Source organism: Leiobunum rupestre, chromosome 8 (genome assembly GCF_980474605.1).
Source record: "Leiobunum rupestre chromosome 8, qqLeiRupe1.1.hap1, whole genome shotgun sequence".
NCBI lineage: Eukaryota > Metazoa > Arthropoda > Arachnida > Opiliones > Sclerosomatidae > Leiobunum > Leiobunum rupestre.
The window spans coordinates 27,070,544-27,090,009 of record NC_143391.1 but is presented as its reverse complement, the minus strand read 5'-3'; the positions used below and the strand labels follow the sequence as shown (position 1 = coordinate 27,090,009).

The 19,466-nt window shown below is 39.0% G+C and overlaps 1 protein-coding gene across 2 annotated transcripts; it reads right to left on the bottom strand.

The window, feature by feature from the left end:
* Positions 1-17,840: 17,840 nt before the first annotated feature.
* On the bottom strand, positions 17,841-19,319 carry LOC149932954 (MAPK regulated corepressor interacting protein 2-like). 2 transcript variants are annotated; one of them, XM_090155858.1, is made up of 5 exons: positions 19,108-19,319; positions 18,965-19,040; positions 18,736-18,851; positions 18,575-18,676; positions 17,841-18,498 (listed from the first exon to the last, which is right to left on the bottom strand). In XM_090155858.1, the coding sequence occupies exons 1-5, from the start codon at positions 19,157-19,159 to the stop codon at positions 18,428-18,430; spliced, it is 417 nt and encodes a 138-aa protein (XP_090011984.1). In that variant the 5' UTR covers positions 19,160-19,319; the 3' UTR covers positions 17,841-18,427. The 2 variants fall into 2 exon arrangements, with proteins under 2 accessions (XP_090011984.1, XP_090011983.1); XM_090155857.1 differs by having other exon boundaries at positions 18,736-18,854; positions 19,108-19,282.
* Between the last annotated feature and the right edge of the window lie 147 nt (positions 19,320-19,466).

The window sequence follows — 19,466 nt, the reverse complement described above, 5'->3', positions numbered from 1 at the left end:
GGCTGGCAACGAAAGTTACGCCAGAGATCCTGGCAGTTATAGAGATGCGAAACTCCGCCGAAAACCTGACAAAAAAAATTCAAGCATCAGCGCCGCCCTTCGGCCGGAAGGAAGCGCCCGTTTAAGCCGAGAGACGCAAAAATTGTAAACAACGGTAACAATCCTAGGATCTCTGCGATTACTCCCCACGTACAGGCGTCGCTGCGATCGGCAAAAATTTGAAAAAAAAAATGGTTTGCTTAGGGTATAGGGAGTTTCGCATCTCTATAACTGCAGGATCTCTGGTTACGCCATCTGCGCCACCACGGCCAACTTCGATTGCGCGCTGTTCGCGCTATAGCGGCCATATCATTCGCGTATTTTAAGTGAGCAAGGATTTTCCCGCTAGGGAAATTTTTTGCTGCACTCATACACATTTTTTACATTGGCGTCTATATAAAAACTGGTGTCGAAACCACCAAAACAAGATTTAAAAACACGTTTTTAATTATATTTTATTAAAACAAAGTAAATGTTAATTTTTAAATGTCGTTGAAATAGTTTTTATATTCCTGTAATTTTTTTTATTATATTTATAATTTTAAAAAGTAAAACAAATAGTCATGTGTAGTCACGAGATGATGCTCTCAAAGTTTATTGCACAGTAACATCATGGTAACATAAACCATCTTAAGCCACATGTTTCTCGAAATAAATAATGGATACTGAATTATAAATATAAAATAAATAATTAATTCAATTTATGAATTTTTCTTGAAAGAGGTTTGTATTTAACTTCCTTAACTTTTTCAAATCGTGCTGAAACTGTACGTGTGATGTTATCTAATATGGGTGGAATTAATTTTTTACAGATTATTTTGGCAATGGTTTTGGCATGGTTTTCGTGAAGGGAAGTTAATATAGGGCATATCTCTAGTTTGGGTAATACATGCGACTCGATTTCAGAGTACATACCTTGAGAATGTTTTATGAATGGAAACGCATGTTCTACAAAAGTAACAATTGTCGATATGACCAACACAAATTGATGACTGGGATATCGAAGGTTTCCTCTGTCTACATCCTTGATTAAGTTAAGAAGAGGAGAGCTACCACATGGTTGTGAAATGTTACCTATGCAAGAGCTACATAAATCCTTCTTCTCCAGTTCTTTCAAAATGTATCCAGCTATGTAAGCTAAACTAGCTAATTTCAAGGTAGAGCGTTGGTTTTCGGGGTACACTAAAAGGGTGTCTAAAATTTTTAGGCAATCTTCAGAAATCTGCCTATTAGAATTTTCAAGTGGTCTTTGGTCAATCCTCGCATCCACGCAGTTATCTCTGTAGGCTTCAATTGCACAAAAACTATCAGCTGCTACATTTGAAGAAATCACTGATGACATAATGGTTCCCTTTTTAAGAATGTTTTCTATGGAGAAAACGACTGCCCTAGCATCTAGCATGTCGTTGGCTCCTGACATTTGTCTCAAAATACTAAAAAACATCTCTACAGGGTCACTTGTTAGTTTCCGAGTCAACACAAATTCAAATCCATGTTTCAGTAAATATTTTGTGCTGGCTACTGTAGACTCGGTTGTCAATTTAATTGCTTGGTAAGTTTCATTAGTTAATATTTGTTGCTGGTGAACACATATAACTTGATTTAAATATTCCAAAAAGGTTGTCTGAAGCCATGAAAGTCTTTCATCATTGAGGGAGAAAAAATGATTTTTGTTGGGGTTCCTAGATTCAATGCCGTGATGCCTATTACAAACGTTGTGGATATCAAACCATTTTTGAATTATTTCCATGTACTCGATGGTAGGTTGTTGTGTTTGTAACTTGAATGAATGAAGCGGTACTTATTCGATTACTTACAACTAATATTTAATTACTTTGAATATACAATATGATATTATTGGAACGATACAAAAGTGTTACTGCCTCTTATGAGGCTCCAAGGGAAGAATGCCCCTTTTCTCCCCTGCCAACCCTCTACACCTCTCTTTCCTCCATGTGCCACCCTGGTGGTGGGAATGTGTACTATATTTGAATGTTTGTAACATAACACTACCCTTCCCCCCTTTTTTTTATTTGTACGCTAATCACGGAGACGCGCAGGTGTTTTCTTAGTGCGTTCCGGTTGCATTCTTTTCTTGAGCGGTGTATCCTTTGGGTTAACGGTTTTCGGCTTTGGTGTTTCGCTTGGTGTTCCGTCTGATTGGTTTGTATCCATTCTCGGTGGGTTTGGCTTGTCTGGTGGTTCGGATGCCCTTAATGATGGAACGAAATCCATGCGGACCTTTATTGTGCCGTGTTCTCTGTCGACCGGGTTCAGCGTGGATGATTTGGCTGGAGAATTTTCGACTGCTGGGAGTTCAGCGATGCTTGCCGGAGTTGTGTACTGTTCCTCTATGCTGCTCAATGGTATCCCAATTGGTTCTGAGGTCTGCGGTAAAAGTGCCGGAGTCCATCTAGGCGATATCTCTCGGTTCTCTGGATTAGCTACTGGTTCCGGGGTGTGTATTTGTTGCTCAGAGTATATCTGGCGGATCTGGTTTTTGTGCCGTCGAATTGTAGTTCCTGAACTTGTTTCAATTTCGTACATTGTTGTCCCAATTCGGTTTTTAATTTCCCCTTTCAACTACTTTTCTCCTTTTCCGAAATTTCGGGCGAATACTAGATTTCCTGTCTGTTGCCCTTTGAGACTGTATTCTTTAGGTTTTTCCAGTTCGTCCTTTCTTCTTTGTATCCTTGGGTTGCAGAGATCGAGTCTTGTTATGATGGTTCTACCCAACATGAGCTCAGCAGGCGATTTGTTGAAAACGGTTGGGGTCCTTCTATAATTTAGAAGAATTCTTGCCAAACGGATTTCCAGGCTGCCCGTTGTGAAGTTGCTTAGACCTTCATTTACGGCATCAATGGCCTCGTTTGATCCTCCTCCTATTTTTTTCAAGCTCTCCTTTACCGTCCGTACTGATCTATCTGCCTGGCCGTTGCTGGCAGGATGGTAAGGCGCCGTCTTGATATGCCTGATACCATTTTGTTCCGTGAACTCTTGAAAGTTGCCGCTTGTGAAGCTTGTTCCGTTGTCTGTGACCAACGTCTGCATTATTCCATACCTGGCTATGTGTTGGCGAAGCGCCCGTGTTACAGCTTCAGTGGACGTATTCGTGGTGATATCTAGCTCCAGCCATTTGCTGTATGAGTCTACGGTAACCAAGATGTACTTGTTCTCTAAGGGGCCTGCGAAATCGGCATGGACCCTCTGCCATGGTTTTGTGGATTTGGGCCATGGTTGATGCGTTGACTTCGGCATGGGTGCATTGTTTTGGCAATTTTCACATTCCCGTACAGTGGTTTCAATATCATGATTGATTTCTGGCCACCAGATCGTGGCTCTGGCGGAACTCTTCATAGCGACAATGCCTTGATGGGTGCTGTGTAATTCCTGCAGCATTTCTGGCTGGCGAGACTTTGGAATTACAACCCTATTTCCTCGCAGTAATATATTGTCCACGTTTGACAACTCCTCCCGTGCTCTGTGGTATGGTTTTATTTCTGCTGGTATGTTTCGGTTCCTCCATCCATTTTGCATGTTTATCCACACTTCCTGAAGAATTGGGTCCCTTTTTGTAGCTTCTTCTATCATTTTTGCGCTTACGGGTCCTCCATTCATCGCTGTTAGGAGCAAGACGTACTCCGATGGCAGTGGCGTGTTGATCATTGATGTTGGCAGAGGTAACCGGCTGAGAGCATCAGCGTTCCCATTCAGTGATCCCTTTCGAAACCGTATTTCGTAGTCATATGCGGCAAGGATTAAAGCCCAGCGCTGAACTCGCGCTGCTGCCATGGGTGGAATTTGTTTGTTTTCTCCAAAAAGAGTGACTAGGGGTTGGTGATCTGTGTGCAAGATGAATTTCCTTCCGTATAGGTAATCCCTGAACTTGTGGACTCCGAAGATGATTCCAAGGGCCTCTTTTTCTATTTGCGAGTAATTTCGCTCGGCTTTGGTGAGGCTTCTGGAGGCAAACGCTATGGGTTGGTCGATGCCATCCGCATTGAGGTGCGATATCACTGCCCCCACCCCAACTGGAGAAGCGTCTGTTGCTAGATGTACCTCCTTGGTAACATCATAGTGTATGAGTAAATTCGAGTTCTTTATTGTACTCTTTACTTCGTCAAAGGCATTTTGCTGTGCCTCTGCCCATGACCACTTGGTGTCCTTTTGTAGCAGGTCGTATAAAGGTGCTAGTTTGGTGGCGTTGTTCGGTAGGAATCTGGTGTAATAGTTTAAAAGTCCTAAGAACGAACGTAGTTGTTCTACATTGGTGGGTGCCGGGGCGTCCATTATGGCCAGCATTTTGCTGTCTTGCGGGTGCAATCCTTCTGCGTCTAATAGGTGCCCCAAGAATTCTACCCTGGGTTGTAGAAACTGGCATTTGTCCATGCGTAATTTCAGTCCATGGTCCTTTAAGGTAGACAGGACTGCGTCCAAGTGTGAGAGGTGCTCTTTTTCCGTTTTGCCACCCAACAAGATGTCATCTTGAAACGGTGATACGTTCTTGTGGTTCTGTAGAATGTTTTCCATGTGGCATTGGAAAATCGCTGAAGAAGACGAGATTCCTTGGGGAAGTCTTTTGTACCTGAAGAGCCCCTTTGTAGTGTTTATTACAGTGAATTTTTGTGACTCTTCGTCTAACTCGAGCTGGTTGTAAGCCTCTTTGAGGTCAATTCTCGTGAAAAACTTGCAGCCCGCTAGCCTTGAAAATATTTCCTCTGCCCGTGGCAAGGGGTATATTTCCGTGTCCAGGTTCGGATTTACAGTTGTTTTGAAATCCCCACAGATTCGAATAGAGCGTGAGGTAGATGGTGTTGATTTTCCATGTTCCTGGGTTTCAATTTTCTTTATCTTCTGGACTGGAACGATAGGTGACGCGAAGTTGGAAAATGCAACAGCTTCTAGGATGCCGATGTCGACCATCCTTTGCAGTTCCTCTTCGACGTCTGCCTTCAATGCATTGGGGATTGTACGAGCATGGCAGTACTTGGGCCGTGCGCCATTCTTTAAGTAAAGATGTACTTTGACTCCCTTCAGTTTTCCCAATCCATGAGAGAAAAGGTCTGCGTTCTTGTCTAGGATAGCTTTCAATGTAGCGTTTTCCTCTGTCTTGTGCGAAACCTTGTTTATTTTGGATATGGAATAAATGGAAGGTAGAATGTGTAGCTCGGAGTACAGCCATTTGCGACCGCAGAGGTTTGGGCCGGTTCCCTCCACTATGAGGACTGGAAGATTTGTGGTCTTCTCCTTGTACGTGACGGTGACTTTCGCTCTACCGATGATGTTCAGGCTGTGTCCCGTGTATGCTTGAATAGGTGCACTTGTATAAGGAGTGACTTCAGATTTTGATTTTAGCTTCCTGAACCATTCGTGGGTGATCATTGCATGCCCTGAGCCGTTGTCCAGATCGAAAGGTACAATCGTGTTGTTTACCTCAAATTTGGCGACTTCCGCTGGCGGGATGTGATTATCTTCTTCGGAGAATGTTGTACTATCTGAGGATTGGCTCGTGATGTTGTACACCGGGTATCCGTATTCTCCGAGGGTATTATTTAGCTGATCGCCCCCATGAATGTAATGACTTGACCTATGGAATTTGTGACGTGGAGCCTTGGTGGAATGTCGCTGAATCTCTTCCGCTGGCGTTCTGCAGGCTGCTGCCAAATGCCCCTTTTTCTGACATTTGTGACATATTTCGTCTATGTACGGGCATTCACTTGGAATATGGCCTTGTCTAGCGCAGCGTATGCATGGTCCTTGAGATGGGCGGGTGCCTCCTGGTTTCTGGACCTTTTTGTTTCCCAATTTCTTAGTTTGTGGTTGTTGCGAGTGATTGCTGACTTTGCTTTGAGTTGCTGGATGCGATCGGTGTTGATGCTGATGATGAGATATTGCATTTACGCTATCTGTAGAAGTCTCTTTGAAGTTTTGATTTTGATTTGGTATTGCCACATTACGGGTATTTTGCGATGCAAGCTCCATGCTTTGGACAGCTTTAGTTATTTCATCAAGCGTTATTTTCGCATTTTTTTCGCATTCTTCAAATATCTTGTTCTGCATCTGGACATCGTTTATTCCTAGTACCAACTGTTCCAGCAGGCGTTCGTTTAGATTATCTCCTTCAAATCCACAATAGCGTGTTAACCGGCGGAGTTCAGATAGATACGTTGCTATAGATTCGCCAGCCTTGCGGTTCCTGCTCGAGAATTTGAATCGTTCAACGTACTTGCATGGTGTCGGATTATAATGGTCCTTTAGCTTTGCTACCAGATCATCGTATTTTTCTGTCATTATGTCTTTAGGTAGGACAAGATTGGTTAACAGGGACAGCTCCGTGGCTCCCAAGACAGTGAATAGATATGAAGCCTTCTTTTCGTCTTTAGTGTCATTTACAGTAAAAAATTCAGTTAACCTGATCGAATATTGATTCCATGATTCTTCTCTGCTGTCGAACATTGGTAATCTGGCTCCTTTATCTCCCATATTGGAATGTTGATTCGTAGTTTCGTCCACGGCGATTTATACACGTGGTGAAAATGCTTAGTGGTTTAAGCCTTTGCTGCTTCCTTGTCTTCTTGTATTAGGCCTTTTTCTCGTTTCCGTGGTCGTTTATTCGGCCGCGGAATGGAATTTTGACTTCAGAAGTATTATTTACATAAAGATTTCCAACCTTTTGTCCTTTTCTTTATGGATTTTCCCTTGTCCTTTTTTTTTTGTACGTCGTGGGCAGAATGAATAGCATCCAGTTTCGATTTCGATTAATCCTTTTTCATCAATCCCATCTCCGTCGCCATTTGTTGTGTTTGTAACTTGAATGAATGAAGCGGTACTTATTCGATTACTTACAACTAATATTTAATTACTTTGAATATACAATATGATATTATTGGAACGATACAAAAGTGTTACTGCCTCTTATGAGGCTCCAAGGGAAGAATGCCCCTTTTCTCCCCTGCCAACCCTCTACACCTCTCTTTCCTCCATGTGCCACCCTGGTGGTGGGAATGTGTACTATATTTGAATGTTTGTAACATAACAGTAGGTCCTGCGGTTTTGAAATGTGCTGCTTTAGGGTGACTAAAACTGTATTTTTCTAAGTATTTTAGAGCTGCAATGACTTCTGGTGAAAAAATGACAATAGCTCTTTTGACATTCATTTTCTCGAAATTTGTTGGCTCTACACATTTCCTGGTCAAATTCCTCACGGCTTTGATGTTCCCGTGGTTCTGCATTTCATAAAGTTGGTTGACATATTTCCCTGAAATTTCTTTTGATCCTTCTTCTGATTTTGTGTCCATTAATTTGTTTCTGCAGTTCTTAATAATGTGGCTGGGATCAAAGCTAAGGAATAATGTGCGTTGATTGTCCAATGGGTGATGAATTTCTGGTTTTAGATCTCTTGATCCTCCGAGCTTTCTCATCATAGCTACATTTGACTTGTGATTGTCTGTGACAATTCTAATAATATAAAAGCCACAATTTTCTACTTCTCTAATCACAGAAAGAGTTAACAAATACAGGTCATGCCCGGTTAGTTGCTTCGAAAAGAAAAATGCTGCTGGAATAGAGAAAGATGTTGCTAAACCATTTATTAAAAAAAGCAAGAGCTGATTTGCGACAACAGGTTCTTTTTGCTGCTCAGTTTGAAATTCATCAGAGTTTTCAAAAGCAAATTTGTCTTCTATGTGTTTTTTAGTGTCTTTTAATCCGAATATTTGATCCAATTTTTTATCATAGATAATTTGAGACTTTATTGCCATTTCATCTATAATTAGCGATACAAAGAGCTCGTGTAGGTCTAACTTGCTTGCTTCAGATACTAGCCTCTCTTTTATCGCTTTAGTAAAACCAGTTTGACCATCAATTTTACCAACATATCTTTGTAAAGTTGACTTAGAAGGTAGTTTCATAAATCCCAGTTTTCTAGGTGTTTTATAACCTTTCGGAGACCCAATATTCCAGACAGCACATAGTCTCACAGTAGTTGTATTCCATGAAGGACGCTTAGCTTTGTAATTTTTAATTAGATCTAATAAAACTATCGCTTCGTCTTCCCCAGACTGCTCAGCATCTTCTATTATGTCTGATAGTTTCTGGTATGGCTTATTTTGAAATATTATAATTTTCTCTCTTAAGGTGTCAATCTGATCTTGTTGGTCTCGCAACCTTTTATTTTGACGCCATATTTTTGTTTGCAGATTATGGATTGTAATTTTGAGTTTCTGTAGTTGTGAAACTTCCTCAGCATCTAAATTTCGGTCTTTTAAATTTTGTGGAATGTCAGAAGAACTTGGCTCTGAGGAGGCTAAGAAGGTTTTACTACATAGTCTTGTTTCTGAAGTTGTGAAACTTCCTCAGCATCTAAATTTGGGTCTTTTAAATTTTGGGGAATGTCAGAAGAACTTGGCTCTGAGGAGGCTAAAGAAGGTTTTACTTGTTTCTTTGGTATTGGATTTGAACCGCGATGTAACGGTTTTCTCTTTTTTGGAATCTTAGGCTGGAGATAAGAAGGATATCCCGGGAAAATACTTGGAATACTCCCTTTTTTCAGTCTACGTACTTTGAGACCTAAAATAAATATGATATTTATCTAGCTAATGTAAATGTTTATATTAAAATTTTAAAATTATAATGTCTAAATGTTATAATAAAATGGTTCAGGTATAAAGGTTCACGGAGAGAGGTAGGATAAAGCAATATTCACAAACCTTCACAGTAGTCAGAAGGCAAGAAATGCAAGCTGCATACAACATCTGATGCACTTTTATCATTTACTGAGAAGTCTTTTCTTCTAATGTTGTTAAGCCACAATTTGCGAAGATTTTCATCCGTGGGAATATAATGAAATGCTAAATGTTTGCTGTTTCGCGTGTTGGATGTGCATTTTGGCACACAACAAGATGGCATTTTCTCTAATTAGTATGCAAAAAAACCATTAAAACACATTTTTAAAGTTTTTCAATTATTCAGCAATTAATCTTACCTAACTGTGGACCAAAAAACTTTAAGATTTTACATAATTTATATCAATGTTTGGTAAATAAAAAACGCGTCTCCCATATACATGCTTTAAAAATAGCGCCAAGAACACCGCCAAAAAAAAATCCACTTGGCTTATTAACGCGTTTTTCTCACGGTATTTAAAATATTCGGTATATTTTGGCGTTAATATTTCGGTAGAATATGTTAAATATGTTACTTTAGTAATAATAAAATTTTTGTGATTGAAATTTGGGTAAAAACGACGAAAACACAGTTTTGATTCGAAAGGTTCGAATTTCCCCCCTTTATCCAATATAAAAAAAGATATAATTTGTGTATGATTTGAACGCCCTAGCGGGAGTTTTTCTGCTCACTCGATTACATTGGAACTTACGCGAATGATATGGCCGCTATAGCGCGAACAGCGCGTGATCGATCGAAGTTGGCCGTGGCGCCACACTGTGACACTGGTGAACTAACACTCTATTTGGCCTAAGATTAAATGGGCGACTTTAGCTCGACACTAACGCGGTTTTTTTACATCTTTAAAGCGACTTATGTTTAATTAAAGTTGAAGAATGGCTCAAAATTGCGTAATTAAATCATGTATGAGTAAATACACAAAAGAAAACATCTTTTCACAGGTTAGTGTTAGAAATAGTTTTCTTTTTACCATAATTTCCAATCGCTAAGAACGCACTAGAAAACGCGTTTCTTTCAAATCATAGAAAGCTAGTTTTTTTTAAATAAAAAATGAAGAATGGTTAATTAAATATTTTAGGAGTAATTACTCAAACAAAACATCTTTTCACAGGTTACTGTTAGAAATAGTTGTTTTACCAGCAATTATTATGAGGGAAACCGGTGCACAGTAATTGTTTATCGCGAATATCTACGTTAGTATTGTATGTACGGCTATAAACACAATTACGAACATTAGGGCCCAGCTATTTCCTACAAAAAATGTTCTATGGACATTTTACATACGAGCAATCGTTGTGTCGTATTCGCGGTTTTAACGTTGTACCCGAAACGCGTTTTACAATTTGGCGCCTTCGTTGACTTAAAACTCGCCCGCCGCTTCTCATGTAACCGCGTTTAAAATTTACCACCCAGCTAACTCTTGTTATTTATGCAATAAATCTCTTGATAATTAAGCTATTGTGAAGGTTGTGTGAGATACAATGATGGGAAAGTCGGAATAATGGGTCACTTCAATTTAAGTTCATATTGACTGCCGTAAGGATTAAATTCACAAGATCAGTATCAATGCTTTGAAAAGAAAACACGACACCGATGAGACTGTTCGACATGTAGAACGCGAGCGAATCAAACGTATAATAAATTATATTTAATACATTAAATTAGTATATAGATTGTGTATTATTTCAACGCTAAATGTAGACCTCAAAGCCAGCAAGAATATACTTGGTTAATACCAGGGGCGGACTGGCCAGGTGGGCAGGTGTGCAAAATCCTACGGGCCGCGCTGAAATTTAACTTAGGGGGCCGGTCACCTTACTAAGTTTTAGTGGTTACATGTCAGGGGCTGCAATCAGTGGCGTAGATATCGCCAATGCAGACCCCGCAATGCGGAGGGTCCCAGGCGCCATGGGGCCCCATAATTGCCTATGGGGCTGAGTACAGAGGAACCGCGAGGGGCCTCATCTAGTTTTTCCTCTTGGCGGCTCAAGTTAAAGGGATCCCTCACTCACAACAGGGGAAAGCATAGGGGTCACAAAAAAACTGGTTTTGAAGCACACTGCAAGTCTGGATTTTATGTTACCCCTCTGCCTCCCCCTGTTGTGAGTGATGGATCCCTTTAATGTTTTGCTTGCTTCAAATATTTGTTTAGGTTTCTTAAGCCGATAGTTTACGCCAAAATCTTTATAAATACAGCAGAATAATCGTTGCCTAAATATCCGAACAACGTACATAGTGGAAGTAACATAGAGTAGGGAGTCCTACTTAACTGAATTTTGAAAAGTATCCAGACACATTTCTTATTGCAGATCGTTATTCGTTAAACGTGGTTAGTTGTCTTTGGTGTTAGTAGTTCAAATTTCAAGTTGTTAAGGTAAGATTAATTCGTTTGCATAATTTAATTTTTGGCCTGGGTAGTTTTTGTTTAGAAAATCTAATAGAAGTTAAGAGAAGCATATTGTGAAAAACTAAATTTAAAGAGATAAAACTCTTTGAAATTCACATTATATTTATTTATAAAATCCAACGTTTCAGAGGAATTTCAAACCGTTTTAAGTCTCTTTTAATTTAGAAAATCTTTCTAACTATCGTCTTTCGTTAAATTTCTCAAATGACGGTGCTTATTGAACGAAATAATAGAATGCATGTGAAACAAAGAAAATGGATTTAGAACAAATGAACAATAGACTCAACTAAAAACAATTTTACTGCTCGAATCATAGAAATCTCACCGTTATATTTTTCAAGGAAATCAGGACCAGAAGTAAAGGCAATGTCTTTCCAAAACTTGAAAGTACATAACTTTCAACGCCTCATCTTTAAACGGTGAAAACATGGAAATTTTCAAACACAAGATTTCATTTTATCAAAGATAATTTAAACTCGTACCCTAGATTCGAAATCACTCTCTCGCGAGTTGCCGATAGCGTTTACCCACTTCCCGCCGGAACTCAGAAAAAATTCGCTCCATGGTTTGCGCCTTACCGCAACCACGGCCAACTTCGATTACGCGCTATATAGCGCGGCAGCGCGTGATCGAAGTTGGCTGTGCCACAACCGATGGAGCCCGATTTTTCTGAGGTCACGTGCCGGAAAAGGGTAAACGCTTCGTAACAAAACCGTCAATGGGAAAGCTCTCAGTATTCGAATCTATTGTACGAGTTTAAATTATCTTTGATTTTATCCTACTTTACTGAATAACCAAAATAACTTAAAGGGGCTGGCAACCTCGTTCGTGCTATAAAAAATTATCGTCCCAATAACGTAGTTCATACGTAATGTCGCAAACGAAAATGGCGCTTTCACCGCTCTGTGTAACATCCAGGTAATTTTGACGAATAATATCTTTCACGAGCTCAAAGTCAAAGCCCATTGAAAATTAAAACGTTTCTATAAATGAAAATAACGCTGGCTTTGGCCAAATAATGATAAATTATTGAATCAGAAGGTGAAATTGACTATTTTGCTTTCAAATGATATATATTTTGATATTTCGATTAAAAACGCGTTTGCAGTCAACGTCATTTATCACAGTCATAACTGACGGCAAATAGCTAAAGAAAACGAAAATAGCGTTTATATTTGGTGTTTCAGTCACTTGCTTAATCTTTGCATTTGCGACAATTTGGAAGCAAAGAACTTATTCGGATTTCTTAATAGGCTAGCAACCTTCTTTGGTGACTCTTACAAAAGAATGACGGTTTGGACTAAAGAAACGCCTTCAGAAAATTGGAGAAACAAGATGGTGGGCTCGCGAAAAGGCTCTAAATTGGGTGTTTGGAGTAGATGACCCTCTATTTTTTTGGCTGTAATTAGTGCTCTACATTTTATAATTAAATCACAGAAATTCAATCCAAAATGTACCTCCCAAGCTAGTTCTCTTCTGCACATGCTTTGTGATTTCAAAATAATTTTTACGGCTCACGTGTTCTTGTCAATTTTCGACGAAGCTGGACCAGTCGCAAAATACTTGCAAACCAAGAATTTGGATTTTCTTGCAGGCGGGGATTATGGTTGAGCACCTAAAACACCAAATAACTCAGCTTGATTTTATAAAAATTGTTGAAAAGGCTACGAAATTTTCGAATATTTCTAACCTTAACCTTAACTTCTACGAGTTGCCAGATGACATTTTAGTGGAAAATTAACTTGGGGTTCGACTTATTTCACGAAAGAAAAAACAACACGATGAAATATGCGATGATGAGAAGCTTGACAACTCAACTGATCTCTACAGAGTTGAAGTATTTCGCGCAATACAAAATCAGCTTCAATTGAGCTTAACAGAGCGTTTCTCAAATAACAAAAATTTAATAACTGACGCACACTACTTCGCCCCTCGATACTTTTCGCAAATACAAGTTTCAGGTGTACCACAGGAAGCACTTTCGGAAATTGCGAAGCTAGCGAAAATTTATGAAGTTCTTTTGAACAAGTCGGCCAAGGCCGTAATATTAGTTCCACATGGATGAATTAATTAATTATTCTCTAAGCCTTGGCGCGTGTCAAAAGGTTTAAGCAAAACGTCAGACGTAAGCTTCTTTATCTGTATTCTAAGTTTGAGTTCCGTATCTCAAATCCAATAGGAACTACGAATAAAATTCGCATACGCTCACTAACCCTTGGCGCGGGTTAAAAGAGTTAAACATAGGGTCAGACTTCAGCTTCTTAACTGTATTAAAAGTTTGAGCCCCGTATCTCAAATCCAGTCCAAACTACGAAGAAAATTCGTGTAGGATAAGCCTTGGCGCGTGTTAATATGGTTAAGTATAGTGCCAAACGTAACCACCTTTATCTATATTCGAAGTATAAGCCCCATATTTCAAATCCAATAGGAACTACGAAGATTATTCATTTTTCTCTAAGCCTTGGCATTTGTCAAAAGGGTTAAGCATAGCGTCAGACGTAAGCTTCTTTATCTGTTTTCTAAGTTTGGGTTCAGTATCTCAAATCCAATAGAAACTAATCTATTAATAACGCTTTACCCGGGAGATTTTTGGGAACTTTCGTACTCTGCGTAAATCAACGCTCAAAATCGGAAAAGGGGGGCTGTTGCGCCCCCTGTTTACCTGACAGAGCTGAAACGTGCACACAATGAAGAGGTATAGCAGTAATATAGATTAAAAATTAAACGGAATTTAAAAGTCAATCGTATCCAAAATTGTAAGACTGCGTATTTTTTTTTAAAGTGTCTAAGGGGGGTCGGATAGAAGGGGCTGGCAAATCGCCGCTAACTAAATTTAACCCGTGAAACTTGGTTGTGCAGATAGAGGCATGTTGTCAGAATTTATAGCCCGCTGTACCGGTAAAATCAAGAAACCACACCAGCGGAGGCCTATCATCAGAATGCCCTACGCCAGCGTCCACAAGCCCGGACAGGTGACAAAACCAGCATGGGTAGCAGAACCCCACTACTGATGGTCGCACCCTCGACGCAAGCCGCTCAACCCAGCAGAAGGTGCAACAATGGGACGACCAGCCCGCCACTTCGCACACAGCAGTGGGATAGAGAACGGATGCTCTAGCAACGCCGGCCGACACCCCACCTACAAAGGCAGGGAGCCAAGCCCTTTGGAGAGAACGCCTAAAGGGGAGCGGCAGGCACGCAGCAGCCCGCATAACCCGGCACAGCTGGCACCGGAGATCCCGGTGTGATCCAAAAGGCCGGGAGATGGGTCCGCCGCGCCCTCATACGGAGGCCCGCAGCCCCACAGCAGGCAACCCAATCCGCCGAGGCGGCCAGTTTGCCCGGCCCCTCTCCATTAGCCTGGGCCGAAGCCCAGTATCCAGCCCACACCTGACCGAAGTCGGAGGTTGGAGATAGGACCCTTTGGACGGAGCTAACATCTCCCAGTGCGCCACCGCCCTTACGGGTTACAAGAGCCGGACCCCGACTCCCCGGTAAAGCCACCAGTTATTGCACACTCCGACCCCTTGAGGGCCTGCAGATAGAGGCAACCATATTAAGTATTCTTAGAAAAAACGGCGGGGTTATGTCACCCCGTTCAAAAGATATGGAAGGTGTTTAAAAGGTGGACGACGCCATCGACTACGACGACGACGACGACGACGACACTTCACAACATTCTAACGAAAACAATAGTCCCACTCTATATAAATATATATAGATGTGGAACTAAAAAGGAGCTTCTTTCCTTTACAGGTATATATCAAGTTTTAAAAGGCACAATTAATTCTAGAGTTGAAGTGGTCTACGGAGACCACGGTGAAGGTGAATAGGTGATTGGGACAGTGATAATAGTTCTGTGGCTGAATTTTCCCTTGAAGAGGAACTGTTATCTGAAACGACCACTTTTAAACTGCAACCTGCGATATTGGACACTACTTCTACAACATTGGCATGCTCGAAAGGAGAATGTGTAGGATGTCTCGTATGCTGCTACCACCTACTTTACAAGTACAATCTACATTCCGCGGCTTACACGAATTTATTTCTAGTGTACGAATATTTATTAACGTTGTCATTTAGTCAAGTTAGCTGCGAAAGGGCCTTTTCTAAGTTGAAAATTATTAAAAATAGATTAAGGTCGACTATGAACCAAAGTAATTTAGAAGCATTAATGGTAATGTCAGTTGAAAGAGAAATGACAAATAACATACCATTTACTGATATTCTCGAATATATTATAAATTCATCACAGCTGATGAGATCACTATTAAAAATAAGCTAGGTGTGTTTCTCTTGTTTGTATATTTTTAATAAAATACACGTGCAATTTTGAAATAAAATAATTATGGTACATTTACTGTGCATATTCATATAGTACAATTTGTAGTTGGGTTCTCATGAATGGTGGTATTGGGGGGCCGCAAGACTAATGTTTTAGGGGCCGCGACTAAGAATTGCCCACCAGTCAAAATCCTCGCCAGTCCGTCCCTGGTTAATACCTTATATAATCCTATGGCAAAGACAGTTCCTCTAAGCAACAATTTTAACAGAAGCCAACTGAAAACCTACTATAAACTAAGTTATTATAAATAGTTAGGTGAATATGCGACCAAGGTAAAATTCCCAAACAAACAGAGAAGAAAAATGTAACTTTTGGATAACATATAATTGCATAACATTAGCTTACAAGAGTGACAGAATTAGAAAGCAAAGGCTAAGCCTAACTAGCCCTAAATACCGTAAACTATTTTTTTTTTAATAATAAAGATAAGTTACAACAATTATTCAAAAGATAATCTATCATCTCGTAAAATAACAAAGAAATGCTGTATTTACCTTTCGAAAAATATGAATCCGAAAACCACATTCTGGGTAGTTGCAGCCTTCTCTCGCTTTGTACTTACAGCTAAAACCGTTAAGAAAGTGGAAAAGACCACTAATGAGTCAACAACACCTGTAAATGGTTATTTGCATCAGTGCCTACGTTATTCACATAGTAGACCTGATCACTAGTTAAAATAAGCTTCGTGCGCGTGGTGTAGATGGTATTACTGTTGTTTTAGCTAAGAATCTAATCACTGGTCTGCCACTGGTTGAACGGTTCAGAACTCACGAATAGTTTTCAGCTAATGAAAGAACTACACAAAAATTGCGTTTTAGATATAATATTTGAAAAATATTACCTCTAGAACAAAGCGTTTATAATAGTCATTTTCATATTCCCATTCTATATCTTTGCTAAATAATGTTTATTTTCTGCTAGAAAATGATATTAGCTGAAAACTATTCGTGAGTTCTGAACCGTTCAACCAGTCCCCATGCGCACTATTCGGCAAAAAAAATTCTAGAACTACCCAAATGCAAACTATTCGCAGACAAGAACCTCTTGTTGAACCGTTCTAAATGGTACCTGCTCAAGAGCAAGTACTGGCCGGAACTCAAGGTTGAAATCTCTAAAATTCGTCTGCACATCGGGCTGCGTACGTCAAATCGTACGAATCACAACTATTCGTCCAAAAGTTCTGAACTATCCAGAACTTTTGCGTGACGTCACAGCTTAGTCCTAAGCCGTTCTCTTAACGGTTCAGAACTCACGAATAGTTTTCAGCTAATATACAGGGTGTAAACTGAAATACGATCCAGTGCTAATAAGTTCAAATTTAATTTTAGTACGGATTTGAAATTTTCAGGTCAAGTAACTCGTTCAAGGGGACATTTGAAACGTAAAATTTAATGACCTTGAACCATGTCTTCAAGGTCATTTAAAATGTATCTCAAGAACCATTAGAGATACAAAGCTGGTTTCAATTAGAAAAGTGTTCCCCGTCAAATTTTAGATCTAAATAGTTTCCAGCATACCTACTTTGACCAATAACAGGTCAAGGGATCTTAGACAAAACCAGAAGGTTGTGATGAAAATAATGTTACTAGAGACCAGGTTGAAGGGCTAATAACTCGAAAAGTACTCATCCATAAAAATTTGCTAGATATTCTCATCTGGTAGGGGTTTTTAGAATTTGCAAACTTGGATGACCTTTAACGCATATGGTTCAATGTCATTCAAGGTTTATCTCGAGAACCAATGATTTAGAGAAATGGTTTTAATTTAAAAAGGGTTTAAATTAAAATTTTAAGTCTAAATATCTTTAAACCGGTGCAAACCACCATGATGAAACTTTTTCAAATTGGAACCATTTCTGTAAATCTATTGGTTCACAGGATAATCTTTGAAGGACCTTGAACTAGGAGTTCAAGGTCATCAGAGTTTACAAATTTTAAAGACCCTCTACCAGATGAGTATGTCTAGCAAATTTTGATACTCTAAACTGAGTACATTTAGAATTATTAGCCCTTCAACCCGGTCTCTAGTAACATATTTTCATCACAACCTTGTTTTATCTAAAATTCCTCGACTAGTCATTGGTCAAATTAGGAATGGCCAAAGCTACATATGGTGGGAAACACTTTCTAATTGAAACCAACTTTGTATCTTTAATGGTTTTGGATATAAATTTTGAATGACCTTGAAGATATAGTTCCAAGGTCCTGAAAATTTAAAATTCCTAGCTAAAACACATTTGAGTTATTAGCACTAGATCGTTTTTTGTTCACACCCTATGCATACCATCTTGCATTATGATTTTCTTCCCTGGATATAAGTTCACATCAGCCTTTATGAATTCCAATTGTGAAAAAAGTTCAATCCATTTTAAGATGTATTAAAAAAATTTTAATGTCCACGTGGCTGATAACAGTACTCAAGTGGTTCATCATGCTTCAAAAAAAGCCAAACTTCATGTAAACATTAAATACATGTTATAAACCCCTCAAATATGTTTCAAAAGTAATTCTTTTTTCACCTTCCAAATTGTCTTTGAAAAGTTCTCTAATTTTTTTTTCCTACATTCTAATCGTAATGTAAATTTAAATAAAAAGGAATTTAAACAATGCCGACCATGCAGGAAAGCCACTTTTAACTTATCCACAAAACTAAATCCCAGTAAAAGAAATATCGCGCATTAAAAATTATAGATGCCACAAATGAGTGGAAAACTCTCGGGTAAATTCAGTTCAGTTATATTATAACAAGCTTAAGTATTTTCATTTATGTAAAATTAGTGGCTCTAAAAACAATCTTGACACCGTAATAAAAGTCACGTGGAATGGTTTCTAAACAAATTAAAAAAGTCTGTCGGCTATGCAATGGGGAAATTTCTAGCTTGTAAACCGACTAAACTCGCTGCTATAAAATCTTCAGTTGCGACAAACGGAACTTGTTTTATTAACAAAACACTATGTCGACTGAGTTATGTTCTGAAAGACTCGTTGCCCCCAAAATGTTTCCAAGTCAAAAGGCTGAAAATCTGAAATAAACATTTAAAAACGTCAGTTTAAAATTTTACACGCATCTCCGTAAACAACGTAGGACTTCAAACTTACTAGGTGTTGCATTTGTACTTTTATCTTGGTAATAAACAACAGTTGGCACTTTTCCATCTTCTGGCTTTGAAGAATCTAATTCACTACGAACATTTTGCCATGCTAAAATAAAACTTAATATCAACTTCAAATTCTTAAACTTAAAGATCATTGCATCATACTTTCATGAATATATTTGATAATCTCTTCATGTTGCGGAGTTATTACTTCTTGCGTATTTTTTTGGTAATGAGGTGGCCGCCTTCCATTAACTTGATAAAATACGGGTCTCGGAGAACTGCTGAAAAGAATATAAGAAAATTAGATACTGAAAACTTTTATTATCTTTGAAATGAAATCCAAGGGCTATGGATATTAAACAAAAATGGCAAGGCTTAAATCGCGAATCACCTCATATCAGCTGTAGGCTCTCCAGTTTTTTTTATCGGGTTCGCGTCAAGGTTGTCGAACTTCTGAGTAATTCCAGCTAGAATAATTAACCAGTTTTAATTAAAAAATTTAATTCATCTTCGATAAATCTCAATAAAACTAACCTCTTCGTGTATTTGTTAAAATTTTGTTAGGTCTGTTGGACAACGCATACATCCTGCGTACACTTATCCTCGTAAAGTTAACGCGAAAAATGAAATTTTCCTTCCGGGGTCAAAGGGGTGAACGGGCTATGAGGGGGGCTAATGAAAACGAAAGTCCTAAAAATTTGTAACAAGTACAAACAATATAAATAGAAAATGGTATATTTCTTAATATAAACAACCAGCGTACTCAAGTTTCACATACATAAAAAGATACCAAAATCGCTTAAAATAAAAATGTTAATAAAATATTTTGCTATTACCTTTGCATTTATATTTATTTATAATAAAGCACTTGCTAAAGCAATTTAATATAATGG

Bases quoted from the DNA above. Each gene is read 5' to 3' on its own strand.
- LOC149932954 (XM_090155857.1), bottom strand. From the start codon at position 19,159: ATGTATGCGTTGTCCAACAGACCTAACAAAATTTTAACAAATACACGA. The intron at 18,855-18,964 runs GTGATTCGCGAT...TATTCTTTTCAG, and splicing joins GAGCCTACAGCTGATATGAG to CAGTTCTCCGAGACCCGTAT. The intron at 18,677-18,735 runs GTATGATGCAAT...GTTTTATTTTAG, and splicing joins TATCAAATATATTCATGAAA to CATGGCAAAATGTTCGTAGT.